The sequence below is a fragment of the Thamnophis elegans genome, chromosome Z, assembly GCF_009769535.1.
Source record: "Thamnophis elegans isolate rThaEle1 chromosome Z, rThaEle1.pri, whole genome shotgun sequence".
Lineage (NCBI taxonomy): Eukaryota > Metazoa > Chordata > Lepidosauria > Squamata > Colubridae > Thamnophis > Thamnophis elegans.
In genome coordinates this window covers 102,751,104-102,770,093 of record NC_045558.1, presented here as the reverse complement: position 1 = coordinate 102,770,093, position 18,990 = coordinate 102,751,104, and the positions used below count along the sequence as shown (strand labels likewise).

The following is an 18,990-nucleotide window of genomic DNA, read 5'->3' as shown; positions in this document are numbered from 1 at the left end:
GTGCTTCCATCTGCAGTGCAGTGCTGCTGTCCAAAACTAGAATGTGCAGATCAATAAACAAGGAATCAATAAACAAGGAAGAACAGCTATTCCAGTAACTCTAATGCCAATATATTCAAGAAGTTATTTGATTCTCACTCAGATTAATAATCTGAGGCCAGAAAGTAGAAGGGTGATCCTGACTTAGGAAAAAGGAAATGTTAACAGCGAAGTATAAAAGTTTTTAGATCAGAGTTATGCAATGTGTTTTTAAAACAATGCCTACTGTATTAGCCTTCATCATGCAATAGTGGAGCAGCGTATTAGTGGATCAACTATGCTGGATTTCATATAGTAAGAATATGTTTCCTGCAATTGTATAAATTGTGAAAGAGAGTAACTGTATGATCCTAGAGTTCACTATATTGTTCTACATTTCAAAAAAACTGACATCAATAAGTTAAGGGAAAATTAGGAAGAATTCTACAGATAAAAACCCTAAAAGGAAAAACAGTAAGCTTGGGAAAGGCCAAAACAATAATCTTAAACAAATGAAAACGAGAATTGAGACTGCTGTGATTATTTGAAGAACTTTCCTGATAAACTAAAGAAAAAAGAACACATTTCTAATATGAAATATCAAAAGCAAAATATTAGAAATCAGCACAAATTTATAAGAATGGAATGAGGAAGATCAAAATTCAGAATTTTCAGTGAATTTCAAAAATAACAGGATTATTTGGATATATGAAGAATTAAAGAAAACCCCAAGAAACGGCCCAGTTTTTTGGAGAAAGTCACAAATGGGGCCAAGAGGAACTATTAATTGATATTCTACACCTGTCTTCATAAAACAAAAATCCATAAGTGGCAGAAGAGAAATGCAGGCAGTGATAAGAAAACACCTAGATTATTTGATGAATTCAGGTTGCAGGATCAGGTGGAATACATCACAGCATACTAAGGGAATTGATAGATGGGAATTGATAGATTACAATCTTTTTAAATAATAATTTATTAAAATTAACTACAATAGTAAAATATAGCAATAGCAATAAGACTTATATACTGCTTCATAGGGCTTTCAGCCCTCTCTAAGCAGTTTACAGAGTCAGCATATTGCCCCCAACAATCCGGGTCCTCATTTTACCCACCTCGGAAGGATGGAAGGCTGAGTCAACCCTGAGCCGGTGAGATTTGAACAGCCGAACTGCTGAACTGCAGTCAGCTGAAGTAGCCTGCAGTGCTGCATTTAACCACTGCGCCACCTCGGCTCTTCAAAATATCTGCCTCTACCTAGGATTGAACTCACAGTCTCCTGAGTGTGAGGCGAGAGCACCACCTCTAGGCCACCGCACCACTCAGCGGTGTATTTGTTTATAATACAAACTAAAAAGAAAAATAGAGAAAATAAAAGATGCAAGAAAGCTAAATAAGAGGAAAAAAGAAAAAAACTTCACCTTTATTGTATATAACCAGTTTCACTATCTCTTCACCACCTCTTAATTAACAGTTATAGAACTCTTCATCCCATAGCTTAATTATTAACTATAGACAAGTCCAATAAGCAATATCTTTTGCAATCTAGGTGTCAGCAAAAGTCCAAACAGATAGAGCCTTAAAATAATATTAGAATATTATTAGTTATTGTTAGTTATTAATATTAGTTTCCAGTCTGGAAACAGACTGTTCATAATTACACAGCTGACATTATTGATTCAAGATGACAGTGCCATTCCTCAAAAATAGCTCTGAACATCATTATAAGTCACTTATCTTAATATGTCTCTAATATCAAAACAGTCTTTGTTTTCCATGAAAATGCATTTGTCATTTAAGATTAATTTCAAAATCTTAATATTACAAATAAAATATTCCAACATTTTTGGAGCCCTTTAATCCATTTAAAATTTTCTGTAACCAATACCTTTCTTTTTTCTATTTATTTTGAATTCTTAAACTTATAGAGGTACAATTTCATTTTCTTATGTTAAGAATTGAAGGCACCATTATTTCCAGTTTTGTCATTTTGAAGTTCTTTCAAAGTTCTTTAAAACAGTTAATAGATAATTTCCAAAAGTGATTAGTAAAGAAAGTGTGAATTGAGTGTCCTATAAAGGCTCCAACTGTGGCTTGAGAAAGAATAGCAAATTTCCTCATATCTCAGTTCTTCAGCTTCTGGAGATTGTTGCTTTGCAGCTTCTTAATAAGGAGCAGCCATATGGAGCTCAGTGTGGGCAATTTGACATCCTCTCTCCAGAGAGGGTCTAAGGAACAAATCTACTTCATCAGCTTTCTTGTTGACTCCGCTTTTTGGAAAGCCATCTCTTCACTATAATCTTTTAGAATTCTTGGAGCATAAGGGAAGTGTCATAAGAGTAAAGAACTAATATCACTCCAATATTTTTTTTAAAGGGGAGAAAAATGGACCCAGGTAACAAACCAATCAGCTTGACATCAATACATGGAAAAATCATAGAAAAGATAACCAAGCAGTGAGTTTGCAAGTACTTAGGAAAGAAAAAGATGATTACTGGAAGCCAGAATGGGTTTATTATAAAATAGGATTCATTATAAAACAGCAATCTTATTGCTTTTGTAAAGAGATTAGACTGTTGTGGGACTGCTCTGGATGTAGTGTACTGAGGCTTCAAAATAGCATCTGATAAATTTAATCATAGCCTCCTTCTTGAGTTATTATTTTTTTATTTGTGTCAGAAGCATCATTTTAAGGTTTTACGCATAGGTATAAATACAAACATAAAAACATAATATTTAAAATATATACAGTCACTGTGCCTCAGATAGGCGTGTGTGAGTCCCTTTTTGTGAAATGGCGTCTTGGAGTTCAGGTGGGCCTTTTTGTTACATACCTGTCTCCCTGCTACATCTCATCGGCCCTGCCAGAGCTGCTCATATATTACTGGATTGGCGGTTGATTTCCCCAGGCTTATGATCCTGGGGGATTTCAATCTGCCTTCCATTGGCGAGACATCCAAGTCAGCACAGGAGTTCATGGCTTCCCTGACGGCTGTGGTCCTAACTCAATTAATTCAAGACCCCACCCATAATAGGGGACACACGCTCGACCTGATTTTTGTCTCTGGGCAGTGGATGAATGATCTAGATTTAGGGGATATTTCTATCCAACCCTTGTCATGGTTGGATCATTTCCTCATCAGGCTTAACTTCCATACTGCTACCCCTTGCCGCAGGGAGGCGGATCCGACTAGATGGTTCTGCCCCAGGCGCCTGATGGACCCTGAAAGATTCCTGATGGAACTTAGGACTTTTCCTGAATCCCATGCTCACAACTCGACCGAAGCCCTAGTGGAAGCCTGGGATAGGGCGGCCACTGGGGCCTTGGATCGTGTTATGCCTTTGCGGCCTCTGACCTGGTGTCGATCCTGGGTATCTCCCTGGTTTACCGAGGAGCTCTGGGAGATGAAACTCCAGAAAAGACGCCTAGAGAGTGGTTGGAGGGCCAGCTGGTCCGAATCTGATCGAACACTAGTAAGAATTCATATTAAATCCTACTTAGTGGCGATAAAAATGGCAAAAAGGCAACATTTTTCTGCTCTTATCACGTCCGCAGATAACTGCCCAGCTGCCCTGTTTAGGGTGACCCGCTCCTTACTTAACCAAGGAACTGGGAAAGACCCCTTGCAGGGTAGGGCTGAAGAATTTGTTCAGTATCTGCAGGATAAAATTGCTCAGATCCGGACAGGCTTGATTCGGGTGAGTCGACGGGGATGACTTGTGGAGACTATCTGGGATGAGTTTGACCCTGTGACCCCCGAGGGCATGGACAGGATTATGGGGAGACTCAGTGCTGCCACTTGTGTGCTGGACCTGTGTCCCTCTTGGTTAGTTTCGGCTTCCCAGGAGGTGACATGAGGCTGGCTCCAGGTGATTACCAATGCTTCGTTGAGAGAGGGGTTCTTTCCCACCGCCTTGAAGGAGGCGGTGGTGAGGCCCCTCCTTAAGAACCTTCCCTGGACCCATTAGCCAACTATCATCCGGTCTCCAACCTTCGCTTTGTAGCGAAGGTTGTCGAGAGTGTGGTAGCATGTCAGCTTCCCCAGTACCTGGATGAAGCTGTCTACCTGGATCCGTTTCAGTTGGGTTTCAGGCCCAGCACGGATACAGCACGGAGACGGCATTGGTCACATTGGTCGATGATCTCTGGCAGGTCCGGGATTGTTCCTCTGTCCTGGGCCTATTAGACCTCTCGGCGGTTTTCGATACCATCGACCATGGTATCCTACTGTGATGATTCAGGGGGTTGGGAGTGGGGGGCACCGTTTTACGGTGGTTCTCCTCCTACCTGTTGGATCGGTCACAGTTTGTGTTGACTGGAGGGCAGGGATCGGCCCGAGGCAAGTGACTTGTGGGATGCCCCAGGGGTCAGTTCTCTCACCCCTCCTGTTCAACATATATATGAAACCGCTGGGTGAGATCATCCGTGGTTTTGGGGTATAGTATCATCAATATGCTGATGATACCCAACTTTTCATCTCTACCCCAAACAACCCAAACGATGCCCTCGACGTGATGTCCCGATGCCTGGAGGCTGTGTGGATCTGGATGGGGAGGAAGAGGCTAAAGCTCAATCCCTCCAAGACTGAGTGACTGTGGTTTCCATCACCCTGATTTGTGCATCTTGCTCCATCTTTGATGATAGGGGGAGAAATTTTAGCCCCCTCAGAGCGGGCCCGCAATCTGGGAGTCCTCCTGGATATGCGGCTTAGTTTAGAAGAACACCTGACAGCCGTGACCAGGGGGGCCTTTTACCAGGTTCGCCTGGTACATCAGTTGCACCCCTTCCTGGACCGGGATGCTCTGTGCACAGTCACTCATGTCCTCGTCCTTTCTCACCTGGACTACTGCAATGCTCTCTACATGGGGCTGCCCTTGAAGAGCACCTGGAGGCTTCAGCTGGTCCAGAATGCGACCACGTGGGTTATCATGGGGGTACCTAGGTGCTCCCATGTTACGCCCCTTTTAGGTAGCCTGCACTAGTTGCCGGTTGTTTTCCGGGTGCGATTCAAGGTACTACTTATGACCTTTAAAGCGCTCCATGGCTTAGGCCCAGGGTACCTGCAAGATCACCTACTGCCACCAGTAGCTTCCCACCATCCAGTGCAATCCCACAGAGTTGGCCTCCTCAGGGTGCCGTCGGCCAGACAGTGTCGGCTAGCAACCCCTAGGGGGAGAGCCTTCTCTGTGGGAGCACCTTCCCTCTGGAATGAGCTGCCCCCGGAGCTTCGCATAATCCCTGACCTACGGTTTTTCCGACATGCCCTAAAAAGTTGGCTTTCCCAGCAAGCCGGCCTGGCCTGAACAAAATAAAATAAATGATTGATTAAATTGTTAATTTTAATCTAATTTTTAAAAAGTTTTGTTAATATTAATTGGATTTGTTTTTGGATACTCTATCTAATTTCCTTTTTAACTTTTGTAATATGTGTTTTTTTTTAATGTTGTATGCTACCCTGAGTCCTTTGGGAGAAGGGCGGCATATAAATCCAACAAACAAACAAACAAACAAACAATCCTAATTTTTGTGCTTGCCCAGAAGCATGCAACATCAATTGCATTCTGTTGCATGGTCATAATGTTCTCAGGAGTACATTGGACTGTGCCCAGGGGAAGTTTACATGTGTGTGATACTGTAGGTCTCTCTATTCACAGTGGGCAAAAGCCACCAAGTGTACCTGTAACAATCTATTTAGCAGTTCCCAAATTTGCCAATTTGAAAGATGATAACATCTTACAATACTGTCACATCATCCTATCACAGAGAAAAGGATTTGGATTTATTCTCTGTAGTACTTGAGAGTTGGGCAAGAATTGATGGGTAAGAAGCTTTACAGAGAGAAATTCAAACTCAAAGAGAACTTTCCAAAGAAACTACAAGAGTTATTAAGAAATGGAGCAGCCTGCCTCATAGAGAAGTTGCATTGCTAAACATTTTCAAAACAGATTTTATAGGTACTGTATTTGTTTGAGATGGTTTAAGGATTCCTGCCCTGAGTAGTGGATTGGCTTAGAAAGCCTCCAAAGTCTCTTCTGACTCTATGATTGTATGCTTTGTGTCATCCATCTAGTTGGTAATTTCAGCTATTTATTATTTATGGAATTATTATATATCAGACTAGTCCTGAAGTTACATGTTGCTCTGAGGTAATGGGATTCAGCAAATTGTGAGTTATTCAGGAATCCATGGATAACACAATATGTTAATCAAATAATTTCTAAGTGTTAATTTATATTAGTTATTGTAAAAGCTACACTACGGATTTCTTATTGTTCCAAACTAGATTCATGTATTTGAAATAAAAAGGTTTGCATATGTATTAAGAAAATAGATTTAATTTGAAGCTAATTAAAAAGTGGAAGAGAAAAGTGAATTGCCCAAATATATTGTCTTGTGTTCTTATTCTACCCTCTTACTTTTTTTAAAGGAAGCTGTCTACCTTTAATAAGTACATGCAGCAAAATGGTTATAATACAGGGCAAATATGGAAGGATATTGAAGATGTTGTTATTAAAACATTGATATCAGCTCATCCTGTCCTCAAGCATAATTATCTTACTTGCTTTCCCAACCATACCATGTGGAGTGCTTGTTTTGAGATCCTGGGATTTGATATTTTGCTGGATCGAAAACTCAAACCATGGTTGCTTGAGGTATGTGCCTTATTTTGAAATAAATAGATGTCTGGCTGCTTCCACAGAAAGCTTTTATTAGATAATTTCCTTCCTAATTTGTGGATTTTTTTTTGCAACTCACTATTTCCCCAACAACTTCTACTTAATATTCTTATTGTGAACTCTACTGTATTTTCTAATTTGTAGCTCCAAGAATTATCTACTGGAAAGATTCTTGGATTCAGAATGTCTACCCCTCTTTCTTTCATTTAGAGTTAAGACAACTTCTACTCCTATGTTTTTCTGAAGCTCTATTTTAAATTCTTCCTTTTCTATCTCTCTGCTTCAACAATGGGTGCCTTGTGGCAATACTTCCAATCACATGGACTGCCAGCAGAGGGCATTAGACAATTGAAAATGTTGCTTTTAAATTAAACAACAATCTTGTTTTTGGAAATTACTAATTGGGAAGACTCAATCGATTGTACAAAAAAAACCTGCTAGAAGAATTAGAGCAATAATTTATCTAGCTAACTCCCCCCCCCCCATATTGTAGCCAGTCACATTCTATGCCAGGCTTGATGATGATAGTTAATAATTATTTTTAATACTCTATACCTGATTATTTGGGAAGAAAATTATTACTTAAAATATAAGTTATTGTCTTGGTTGTTTGGAACAGTCTGAAAGTTCAGCAGTGAGATTTTCTGAAACTGGTTAAACTTTGTGCACTGAAATATTTATCTTTAGTTTGAACTTATTGCTTATCAATTTCAATAATGTAATAGATATTTCTTGTGCTTTATATATATATAGCTTTCAAACCTTTCACAGTAGGAATTGGTATGATATCAGTATTAGAAAGAAATAAAGGCAAGAAAATAATACTATCTATTACACATGAAAATTTATATAATTGTATTGTTAATATTTATAGTAAATAACACGCTGCCAAGACTGGGATCAATACCAAATATTTTTCATCATGAATTCAAATGTAAATTACTATTATCTAATAGTCTTTCCAAATATATAAATATTTTATTTAGGTTATGCTTACAGGTTTTTATATTAAAATTGTGTTATCCTATACCAATGAAAAAAATTAATTATAAAAAGGATCTACTGATTCATGAAAGTCGCAGCAATGACTGTTACATTTCCAATTTAAAATTCTTGAGTGTTGACTTAATTTTCCACATAAAGAGCATGGGCCACAAAGAAAGATCCTACAACTCGCCTTAAGTTTTTTGGAACACAGATGAGCATGTAATAAGTAAATTCAACACTTGGGGAAATTATTTATTAATATTTGAATCTGTGCAAGCCCAGATATGCAATTTGATTATCATAGATTATAATTGCAAATACTTGAAAGGTATCACAACCTACTTGCTGTCATCAACACTAGAAGCTTTTCTTTCTTCTCTGTTTTCCCCAAAACACTTGCTATTTTGAATTGCAAAAATGCAGTAACTACAAATATATTCAATTTCTGTGGTTGTAGGTGAATCATTCTCCAAGCTTCAGTACGGATTCATGGCTGGATAAAGAAGTAAAAGACCAACTATTATATGACACTCTGGTATTGATCAACCTAGGAGCATGTGATAAGCGCAAGATCTTGGAAGTAGAGAAACGGCGAGGAAAAGAAAGGCTTCTCAAGCAGTGTCGTAATCGTGAAGCCAGGTTTCAAATTTTTAATCCACTTTCTGGGACAGTGGGAATGAACATTTATAATTCATTTGCAAAGCATCTCTAAATAGTATAAATTTCCATCACAGTGGCCTTCAGAATTTGAAATTGCTGTATTTACGTGCAGTTTTGGTAGCCCCTATAAAACAGATGGTATATGTGTTTTAAAATACAAAAATAAAATTCCGTTGTTTAGATACTGTTACGTATAAGGTGACACTGGTCAGCATGAATTAGCAAGATGATTGTTGTAGCATTAAATAAGATGAAAGGGAATTTAAAGCAAGTAAATTTAGTTTTTTAAAGGATAAATATAAGAAGAAATTTATTCATGTATGTTTTAGGGAGAGTATATTGGTCACACCCTTAACAGGACATCCAGGACATCGTTGTTGCTGTCCTTCAATTTTAGATGAGGTTATAAAATGTACAAGTGTGATTAAAAATAAATGACTCATTGCAATTGAAAATATTAGTAATTAAAATTCAAGCAAAATTCCACTGCATTGGAATAGGATAGGTAGGCAGAAATGCATCCTTTATTTAGCCATTCAGACATAAACTTTTTCAAACATTGCCCTTTTTGTGCCTATCAGGTTTTTTTTAGGGTTTTTTTTTTTTTTTAGGAATTTAAGGGACTTTTGCATTACCTATAAAAGTAGAAGTGCAGTCTCTATAGCTGCAGCTTCAGTGTGTCCCTTTGATCTCCTGGAAAACATCCTGCCTAACTGAGCTTTTAATGTGGCAGAAGAACATGATTAAGTATGCAGAAAATAATTATGTTAATCGTACTGAATCAAATTAAAATTAAATTGTATTTAGTTTTATTCTAGTCCCACCTTTCTTTAGGCATACTTCCCCTTAGTTCATTTCTCTATGCTAAGGTGCACCTGAGAAGTGGAATGCTCCACCTTATACGTAACAGTGGAGCAAAACCGGAGGAAACTCAGCATTTCTCTAAGCTTTGCAGAATTCTGCAGGGTTCAAAGCTGACTACAAAACTAGTTTGTATAGAACTGTGCATACTGGAACTCCTTTTATTTATGTATTGTTTTAATATATGAAAGAAAGAAGGAAAGAAAAAGAGGAAACAGAGAGAAAAAGAAAAAAAACAGAAAACAAGCAGATAAAAAAATAGAACAAATATATACATATGATGTAATTTTTAAATAATAATTCAACCTTGGTCAAACAAAATGATTTTAGTTTTTTCATTATAACAATAAAGAGGCAGTTCATAAAGAACAAATAGATATAGGTAGCCCAGGTTATAGCATTGAAAATAATAACTTTTGAAAAGTAATATTTTTTGCTATCTTTGTTCCACAATTCTTCATGTAATCATAAACTACAACTTTTTGGATCTAATTCAGGTGTATTTATCTAGTTTTATTGTAATAATAAATGAGCAAAGCTACAGATAATTTTTAAAAAAACAGTAGTAGTGTATCCTCACTCATTTTGGGCTTCTAAAATAATATAGATGTTTAAATGTTGTAAGTCATTCAGTAAATGTGAAAAAAGTTTATTGAATTAACCTTATTTTAAGATTTTAATAAATATATTTACTATATTTTAATATTTTAGCTAGAGTTCTTAATATGGGATACTTAATTCTTTGTTTCAAACCTCTTAGAGGTAGTAATATTCACCTTTATGATGCTCCTTAATTATTTAAACTATACACTTAAAAAAACCATCCAAAGTACATTCCCAAATTATTATCAAATTTGGAATTTAAAAAATTATTGTGGTGATATATTTCAGATGCTATCAATGCATCTGGGGCAAATTATGATATTAGTAAACATTTTAACAGAAATTGACCTGCAGGTAAATGTTTACTGATAAAGCTAAAAATCTAAGAAATTGCATAACAATCCCCATTACAGGATAGCTATAATCCCAGTAAAAAAAATTTAGGCAGTTTACTTTCCATTAATTCTTAATATATAATTTCTTATCAATCATGTATATATTTTTTAAAAAAACTACACAATTAAATATGCATTTGCAATCATATTTTTAGCAGTGTGATAAACTTATATATTTATCTGGAATGCACATGCAATATATTTGAGTCCTGTTGGGGCTTCTGTTCTACTAAAAAAGAAAATATAAAAAATGTTAATTTTTTAAAAGGTCTCCTTTAAGCTTAAAAAGAAAAATGGAAACAGTTGTGTAAATTTCTGCCACAGACCCGTCAGCATTTAATTTTCCTTTCATCCATCCTACCTTTTGTGTCTTGTGGAGGAACTTGTTAAGTTATGCCTTTCCTGGCCTTGCTTTCCCCTGGGAGGGAAAAGGTGGCAAGGTTGAGGCTAACTATGCACCTCTGCAACCAAGAAATTTCTGTCTAGTAAGCAAAAGCAAAAAGATCAGGAGAAGATATTTTGCATATTTACATGCTTAAAAGCTAAGTGAAATTTTTTTAGTCCAGTATGAATAGAGCTAACTGAATATGGCTTGGACAGCAGAAAATTGAAATGGAAAAAACTCCCACTCTGAAGTTTTAACAGGGATTTTGGGGATGTTTTTTTCAGAGCCGAGGAATTCAAGAACTGCCAGGCTGTGTGGCTTCAGCAAGCAGAGATCTATGAAGAAAACAACACAGGAGGTTATCGCCGAATATATCCTGATTCTGATTCTGACAAATATAATAAGTTTTTCCAACAGAATTGTTCACTTTTCCAGGAAACAGCAGCTTCCAGAGCTCGTGAAGAGTTTGCAAGGTAAGAAAGAACATTTCTTTTTTATGTCATTTACAATTACAATTACAAAAATAGAAACTAATGCAAACTAACAAAAAAAATAAACACAGAAAGTTCAGAAAAGAAAAAAAAATAGGAAGAAAATTTGAAATAAAAATAAGATATTGTAAAGAAATAAATATATAATGAAATGACTTCCTCCTTCATCACAACAAACACAAACAATTTAATAACTTATCACTTTCTCTTAAAATACAACAAATTATTCTGCCAGTACCCCATCTCTTATCTATAAATTAGCCTTTAAAACCTTGTTGTTGAATTCTGATACACCAAACTCTGGTAAGTATTAGAGATAATAACAGACCTATTTTAACTTTGATCATATAAATCAACTTTATATTCTTTTCTTTTACATTGGATAATTTTAATCTTTAGTCCCTTCAAATAGTGACTTTGAACTTGATTTGTTTTAAATTTTTCTTTCTTTTTCCTTCTAACAAAATTCTTCAAATTTTAACAACTCTCATTTGTAAATTCAATATAGGAAAGTATCTAAATCACTGTTTTGGTGTGTATTTTGTATATTCCTTATAGTGTTTAGCTAGTTTCATTTGAATGCCCCATCTCATGTTTTTCCATATCATTTTTGTAGCCTGTCATTTTTAATTTTAAAAATCATTTAAATTTTAATATCTATTTTAGGTTAGTCTTAGTCTTGTATGATAAAACCTGTTCCTTTTTCATGACATATCTTAAATACAGTGTCTGTGAAGAGGCAGACACACTTAAAATTAAACTCTGGATCCATTGTTCATAAATATCCCTTAATGTACCAATGTTAAAATATCTTGTTCCATTACTAATACAGAATCTTGTTCCATTCTGTATTAGTAAATCAAATTTAAGTATTCTCCTGTAATGTTATTATTTAGCTCCTTCTGATTCCCTCTAGTACAGTGTTCAAAGTCCCATTCTGTCAAGGTTTTTTTTAAAGAGAATTCAAAACACAAGGATTATTATAGTTAATTCCACAATTAATTTCAAATCCCTCTGGACCCTTAGTTTGCAACTTTCCAAAATCAAAAGTTCTAGTCACCCTTTCCCTATTTAGTCTGAAAAAAGAAAAAAAAATGTAAGTCCCTAAACTTTTTTAAAAAACTCCTTTTGCTAAAGATTGAAGGAAACACTTTTAGTGCTATAAAATATATTGTTCTGAAGATTCCTAATGGCCAAAGAGCAGTTAACAAACAATTTCCAAAATTGTTAGAATTGTTCATTATAAGAGGAAGTATGCAAACCCAGTGTCTTTGAAGGTGCCAACTGCAGTTTTAAAGAGATGTCTATTCTTTCATCTCCCAAATCTCTAAACCCACCAGAAATCCCTATCTTGCGATCTCCTTGTAAGAAGCAGCTGTCCTCTCCTTATCCATAAAGGGCTGGACTATTCAGCACCTCTTCATTTTACTGAGGGGCATCAACTTTGCCATTTCCCTACTGGAAGTCAAGAAAAAGGATTACTTGATCTATTTTGTCTGAAATAAAATTACAGGGACTAATTTTTAACATAAAAATGTTTAAATTTAATGCTTCATTTTTGTGTTTTAACAATGCTAAGTAAACTGGCAAGAGTCTTCTTGACCATAGAAGGTATCAGCAAGTATATATGTATGACAACAGGGTTCGCCGCCCTCCCGCCCCCTGTTTTTAAAATGATTTTTTAGATGTCCTGTGAGATCAGAATGCTGAAATTAACTTTGTAACAAAATGTTATTTATTTTTTAAAAAACCATCCAATCTTCCCAATGCCATGCAAGGAAATTCATGGCAATTTAAAGCCAATGATAAATGGAAACCAGTAAAAGGAAAAAGAAAACTAGGCAGAAAAAGAAATAAAATTAAAGCTGGCAAGGACAGCAGATAATTTATTCAAACAATGTCTGTAATTTTTTTGCAATGTGTATTTCTAAACAGAAAAAAACTTAAAACAGCAAAAGACTATGGAAGTCAATTTGATGCTGTGAGGCAGGGATTAACATAGTTTAGGATCAGTCTTCAAGAAGGTTCATATTGTTTAAACAATATCTTTGTTTGCTCCCATGAGTCACCATTTTCCACAAGCTGTATTGGATACCAGTTGACTTCCGTGTGCTGTTCAACCTGCTTCTTTCTGGGGCGAGATTATTTGAAAGATCATTGATCACTGAGGGTTTCTTCCCCCCATGCAATAAGATATGAGTTCTATTAGTTAAACAATGTCATCTCGTGGGACCATAGAAGCACACTTTCAGAGTCTTCTCTCTGAAACAATGTCCTCCAAGAGATTCACACAATTCCCACTTTATACATTCTTTATACGTCTTTAAAAATGTGGCTTGTCTCCCAGGCCTTGGATTGGGTTGTTTGTTGAGACTCTGGTGGATTGGGGATATTTTTTTTTAATATAAGGTGTGGTTTTGTATAGGTGCAGATGTTTTTTGAAATTGTTTCTCTTTTAACCATGTGTAAGCTGCCCTGAATCATTCAGGATTCAGCCTACTAAATCTATATAAAGAAATTAAACACTTCATCTGCATCAGATACCTAGAATATACAGTAGTTCTGAAAAAATATTTACACCTATATCTGCAATTATTTTGAATGGGAGAATGGGGAAAGTTTGCAAGAAACCAAATTGATAGTATTCATTTATCAAGTAGGCTTGACAGACATTTGCATTAAAAAGCTGGTCTCTGTTTAATCTGCAAGAAATTTGAAAATCTTCTAATGAATAATAAATTGAGTAACTACTGAAGTCAGAGACAGCAGGAAACATTCTAAACTTTAGCACAAATCAAACTTCCAGAATAGTTTAATCCTCAAATCCCACATTTCCAGCTCCTTCCCCATCCCCCACCACCAGGTCCCTTTCATGGAAATCTTGTTGCAGTTTGTTACTGGAAAAATTGTTAGAGCTTTTTTATAATTGTATTAACCCATTATTGAGATTTTAAGAAGAATAGATTCTAAACCATGTTGTCTAGTATCTTGTAAAAAACAGTATTAGAGCTATTTTTGGTCTTCCTGGGTTCTATCTTCTACACAACTTTGTCAAGTAGGGGAAAAACAAACAACTTTGCAAAGAATTGTTAGCAATACAATACAATAGCAGAATTGGAAGGGACCTTGGAGGGCTTCTAGTCCAACCCCCTGCCTAGGCAGGAAATCCTATACCATTTCAGACAAATGGCTATCCAACATCTTCTTAAAGACTTCCAGTGTTGGGGCATTCACAACTTCTGGAGATAAGCTGTTCCACTAATTGTTCTAATATCAGGAAATTTCTCCTCAGTTCTAAGTTGCTTCTCTTCTTGATCAGTTTCCATCCATTGCTTCTTGTTCTACCTTCAGGTGCCTTGGAGAATAGTTTGACTCCCTCTTCTTTGTGGCAAACCCTGAGATATTGGAACACTGCTATCATGTCTCTCCTAATCCTTCTTTTCATTAAATTAAACATACCCAATTCCTACAATCATTCTTCATATGTTTTAGCCTCCAATCTCCTAATCATCTTTATTGCTCTTCTCTGCACTCTTTCTAGAGTCTCCACATCTTTTCTACATCGTGGCAACCAGTCCACTAATTTTGTCACTTTTGTCAATTTTGCCACTAATTTTGCAATAAGTCTGGCATGATCTGTTTTTGACAAACCCATGTTAGCTTTTGGCTGTTACTTTGTTTACTTCTAGATGTTCGCTAATTCGTTACTTGATTATCTTTTCCAGAATCTTTCCTGGCATTGAGGTCAGGCTGATAGGTCTATAGTTTCCTGGATCTATTTCTTTTTCTTTTTTGAAGATGGGAACCAAATCAGCTCTTTTCCAGTCCTCTGGCAGTTCCCTGGTGCTCTGAAAGATATAGTTCAGTGGTTCTGAGATCTTGTCTGCCAGTTCCTTCAAACCCTGGGGTGTAATCCATCTGGTCCTAGTGATTTAAACTCGTCTAGGTTAGACAGGTGCTCACATACCATTTTCTTCCCTTTTTCAACTTGTGTTCATAATCTGATTTTTGTGGTGCTGTTTTTGATAGGTTGGACTGTTTTATCCCTTTGTGTAAGGACAGATGCAAAAAATGAGTTAAATAGTTCTGCTTTCTCCTTGTTGCTTGTCACCTTCTTGCCACTTTCTCCCAGCAATGGACCAATTGTTTCCTTAACCTTTTTCTTGTTTTTAACATGTTGGAAGAAGCTTTTTTTTTTGTTATTTTTTACTTTTGTGGCAAGCCTTTTTTCATTGTGAGCCTTAGCTTTCCTCACTTCATCTTTACAGGCTCGGGCTATTTCTGATATTCTGCCTTAGTTATGTCTCCCTCTTTCCACTTTGTATACTTATCTTTTTTGTCTTTCAATTTGTCGGAGAGTTGTTTATGCAGTCATGCTGGTTTCTTTTGAGAGCTATTATTTTTCTTTTTCTTTGGTATTGTGCTAGACTGGGCTTTTGTAATCTCAGTTTTCAAAATTTCCCAAGCTTCTTGAGTTGTTTTCCCCTTGAAGATTCTCATCCATGGAATTCTTCCCAAGCTCTCTCCAAGTTTATTGAAAATAGCTCTCTTAAAGTCCAAGACTCTAGTTTGACTTTGTTTTACTACTTGTGTTTGCATAATGTTGAATTCCAATATTGCATGGTCACCTGCCCCTAGCGTTCCTGTGGCTTCAACACCTTCTATCATTTCCTCCCTGTTAGTGAGAATTAAGTCCAATATGGCTGATCCCCTTGTTCCCTTCTCTACGTTTTGGGAAACAAAGTTGTCTGCTAGGTTTGTTAGGAACCTGTTGGATCTTCCACTTGGTGCAGAATTTGTTTCCCAGTTGATGTCAGGGCAGTTAAAATCCTCCATTACTATTGTGTTGTGCTTTCTACATACCTTAGTTAGCTGACTAGCAAAAAGTTCATCTTCCTCTACTTGGTTGGGTGGCCTGTAGTATAGACCTATGGCAATGTCATTTTCCCCACAACCTTTAATATTGACCCAAATGCATTCAAGATAGTTCTCATCATTGTGGGCTCTATTTCTGTGGAGATGTAGTTATTTCTTATATATAGTGCAACTCCACCTCTTCTTTTATTTGGTCTATTTCTTTTAAATAATTTTAATCCTCCTAGCTGTATGTTCCATTTGTGGGTTTCATCCCCCAAGTTTCTATAATGGCAACAATATCGTATCTGTCCTCATTTACTTGAATTTCTAATTCACCCTGTTTATTCCTCATACTCTGTGCATTGGTGTATAGACATTTGAGTCCATTTTGATTGACCCTGTGTTTACTGTCTACATAACCTGTGTTATGCCTGACTGCCCCTATTTTCTTGCCACTTGTATGATTCGGGCACATGGTATGGCACTCACTATTAAATGCTTGGTTTTGCTTGACAGCAGGAATGATAATCTTACCCGCACAAACATCTATGTTACATGCACTGATAACCCTAGGAGTTTTAGATTGCTGGGGACAGAAATGTTCTGTATCAATTAATTCTCTGTCCCTGCTGTTCAGTTTAAATGTTTATCCAGAAAAACTGTGAATTTAATGTAACTAAGTCCCTTGCATGAGTACTTCTTGAAATAATTTTGTGTATGTTGTTTTCTGTGTGTGTGTGCGCATGCGATATGTCTTTCTGATAGTTTGTTGTCTAGGCACATCAGGTTAGCTTTTGAAGTCGCTTCTAATGACACAACTCTGCAAGGATGTACATTCAGAAAATCTGTTTTCTCTGTGCTTATTATTTCTTCATCTCTTGGCAATCAGCCTATGAAGAAATAGAGCATCCTCTATTACACACACTCTCCTCTTAACCTCCTCTTAACACACACTCTCCTGCTGGGTAGTGTTACAGAGGAGAGGAAATGGGCTAATGAATGGAGAAATCTGCTCAGATTCTAAGAACACCTCTAAGCTTCAAACTAGCATTGCTTTTACTTGATTGCATTACAGTTGACTGCTCTCATTAAATTCTTCCCTTTAAATACTTCAATAAAATTATTTGTATCCAGCTTTTCAGGATAACTATCATAAACTGTCTTACAGAAAGCCAGTTTGGTGTAATGGTTAAGGCATCAGGCTAGAAACTGGGAGAGTGTGAGTTCTGGTCTTAACTTAGACATGCACCAAGGCTTAGATGATCTTGGGCCATTCCTTTTCTCTCAGCCCTAAAAATGAGGCAATAAAAAACCTTATCAAGATAACTGGAGGCACTTGTCCATACAGTCTCCAAGAAATGACACGATGGGGAAAATGTCTTACAAGCAATTTAAACAAATGTAAATGAAATTTCACAGCAGGTGCTGAAATATTGACAGGACTATTTGTAGCTATGGACCAGATAGGAGGGAAGGGAGAATCCAACTGAGCTGACCATCTCGCCCCTGTTTTCAGGGATGCCCATTGGGCAGTTGACAGTAATGAACTGAAAAAAGGAAAAGGACATTTTTAATTAATATAATCACATTTGCTTATCTTCCTCCTTCTCTTATTTTGTATACTAGACCAGAATAAAATTTATGTACAAAGTCAACAATCATATAATGATATCTATCATCTAAATCATATATTAATTTATTATTATTATTGATATTGAGGGAGTGCAATGGCTCAACGGTTAAAGATACTGAGCTTGTCAGCTGGAAACTTGACAGTCCAGATTCAAGGCCCAAGTGTTGCCTGATGGGGTGAGCTCCTGTTCTTGCTCCAGCTCCTGCCAATCTAGTAGTTTGAAAGCATGCAAGTGCAGGTAGATAAATTGATACCACTTTGGTGGGAAGGTAACAGCATTCCATTTAGCAAAGTATATGCTCATGCTGGCCACATGACCACAGAAGCATCTTCAGATATCATTGGCTCACTCAGTTAAGAAACAGAGATAAGAACCAGCACCTAGGGTTGGCTATGACTGGCAGGGGAAACCTTTAACTTTACCTATTATTGAAATAGGTTCCTCCCCTCTTTGTTTATAGCTATACAGGTAGTCCTCGAGTTATGACCACAATTGAGCCCAAAATTTATGTTGTTAAGTGAAACATTTGTTAAGTGAGTTTGCCCTATTTTACAACTTTTCTTGTCACAGTTGCTAAGTGAATTGTTGCATTTGTTAGTAACATGGTTATTAAGTGAATCTGGATTCCCTATTGACTTTGCTTTTCAAACGTTTGCAAAAAGGTGATCACATGAATCCAGGATACTGCGACTGTCATAAATATGAGTAAGTTGCAGAACATCTAAATTTGATCATGTGTTCATGGGAATGCTGCAGTGGCCGTAAGTGTGAAAAATTATCATGTTACTTTTTTCAGTGCTGCTGTAACTTTGAGTACTCACTAAATGAACTGTTGTAAGTTTAGGACTATCTGTATAATTTAAGGTGGCTACGATACCTAGTATTCCTGCCTCCTGTTATCCCACAACAACAACCCTGTGAGATGGGATGAGAAAGAGTGACTGGTCCAAAGTCAACCCAGCTGGTTTTCATGCTTAAGGTGGGATTAGAATTCACAGTCTTCTGCATTCTAGGCCAGGACCTTCATCACTATATCAAACTGGTCTCTTAGTGCCTCTAAGATACACTATATTGCCAAAAGTATTCGCTCACCCAGCCAAATAATCAGAATCAGGTGTTCCAATACAGGTGTATAAAATCAAGTATCTAGACATGCAGACTGTTTTAACAAACATTTGTGAAAGAATGGGTTGCTCTCAGGAGCTCAGTGAATTCCAGCGTGGAACTGTGATAGGATGCCACCTGTGCAACAAATCCAGTTGTGAAATTCCCTCCCTCCTAAATATTCCACAGTCAACTGTCAGTTGTATTATAAGAACATGGAAGTGTTTGGGAATGACAGCAACTCAGCCACGAACTGGTAGGCCACGTAAACTTGTCCAACATCTGTGTGTGACCTCACAAATGCGCTTCTGAGTGAA

At 36.8% G+C, this 18,990-nt stretch overlaps 1 protein-coding gene across 4 annotated transcripts in view; it reads left to right on the top strand.

Moving 5' to 3' along the window:
* Nucleotides 1–18,990, top strand: part of TTLL6 (tubulin tyrosine ligase like 6) — a 49,334-nt gene that overhangs the window by 15,074 nt on the left and 15,270 nt on the right. For all 4 annotated transcript variants that reach the window (XM_032238080.1, XM_032238081.1, XM_032238079.1 and 1 more), the window contains 3 exons: nt 6,447–6,672; nt 8,141–8,322; nt 10,872–11,060. In XM_032238080.1, the coding sequence (XP_032093971.1) occupies nt 6,447–6,672; nt 8,141–8,322; nt 10,872–11,060 (597 nt within the window). The remainder of the gene's footprint in view (nt 1–6,446; nt 6,673–8,140; nt 8,323–10,871; nt 11,061–18,990) is intronic.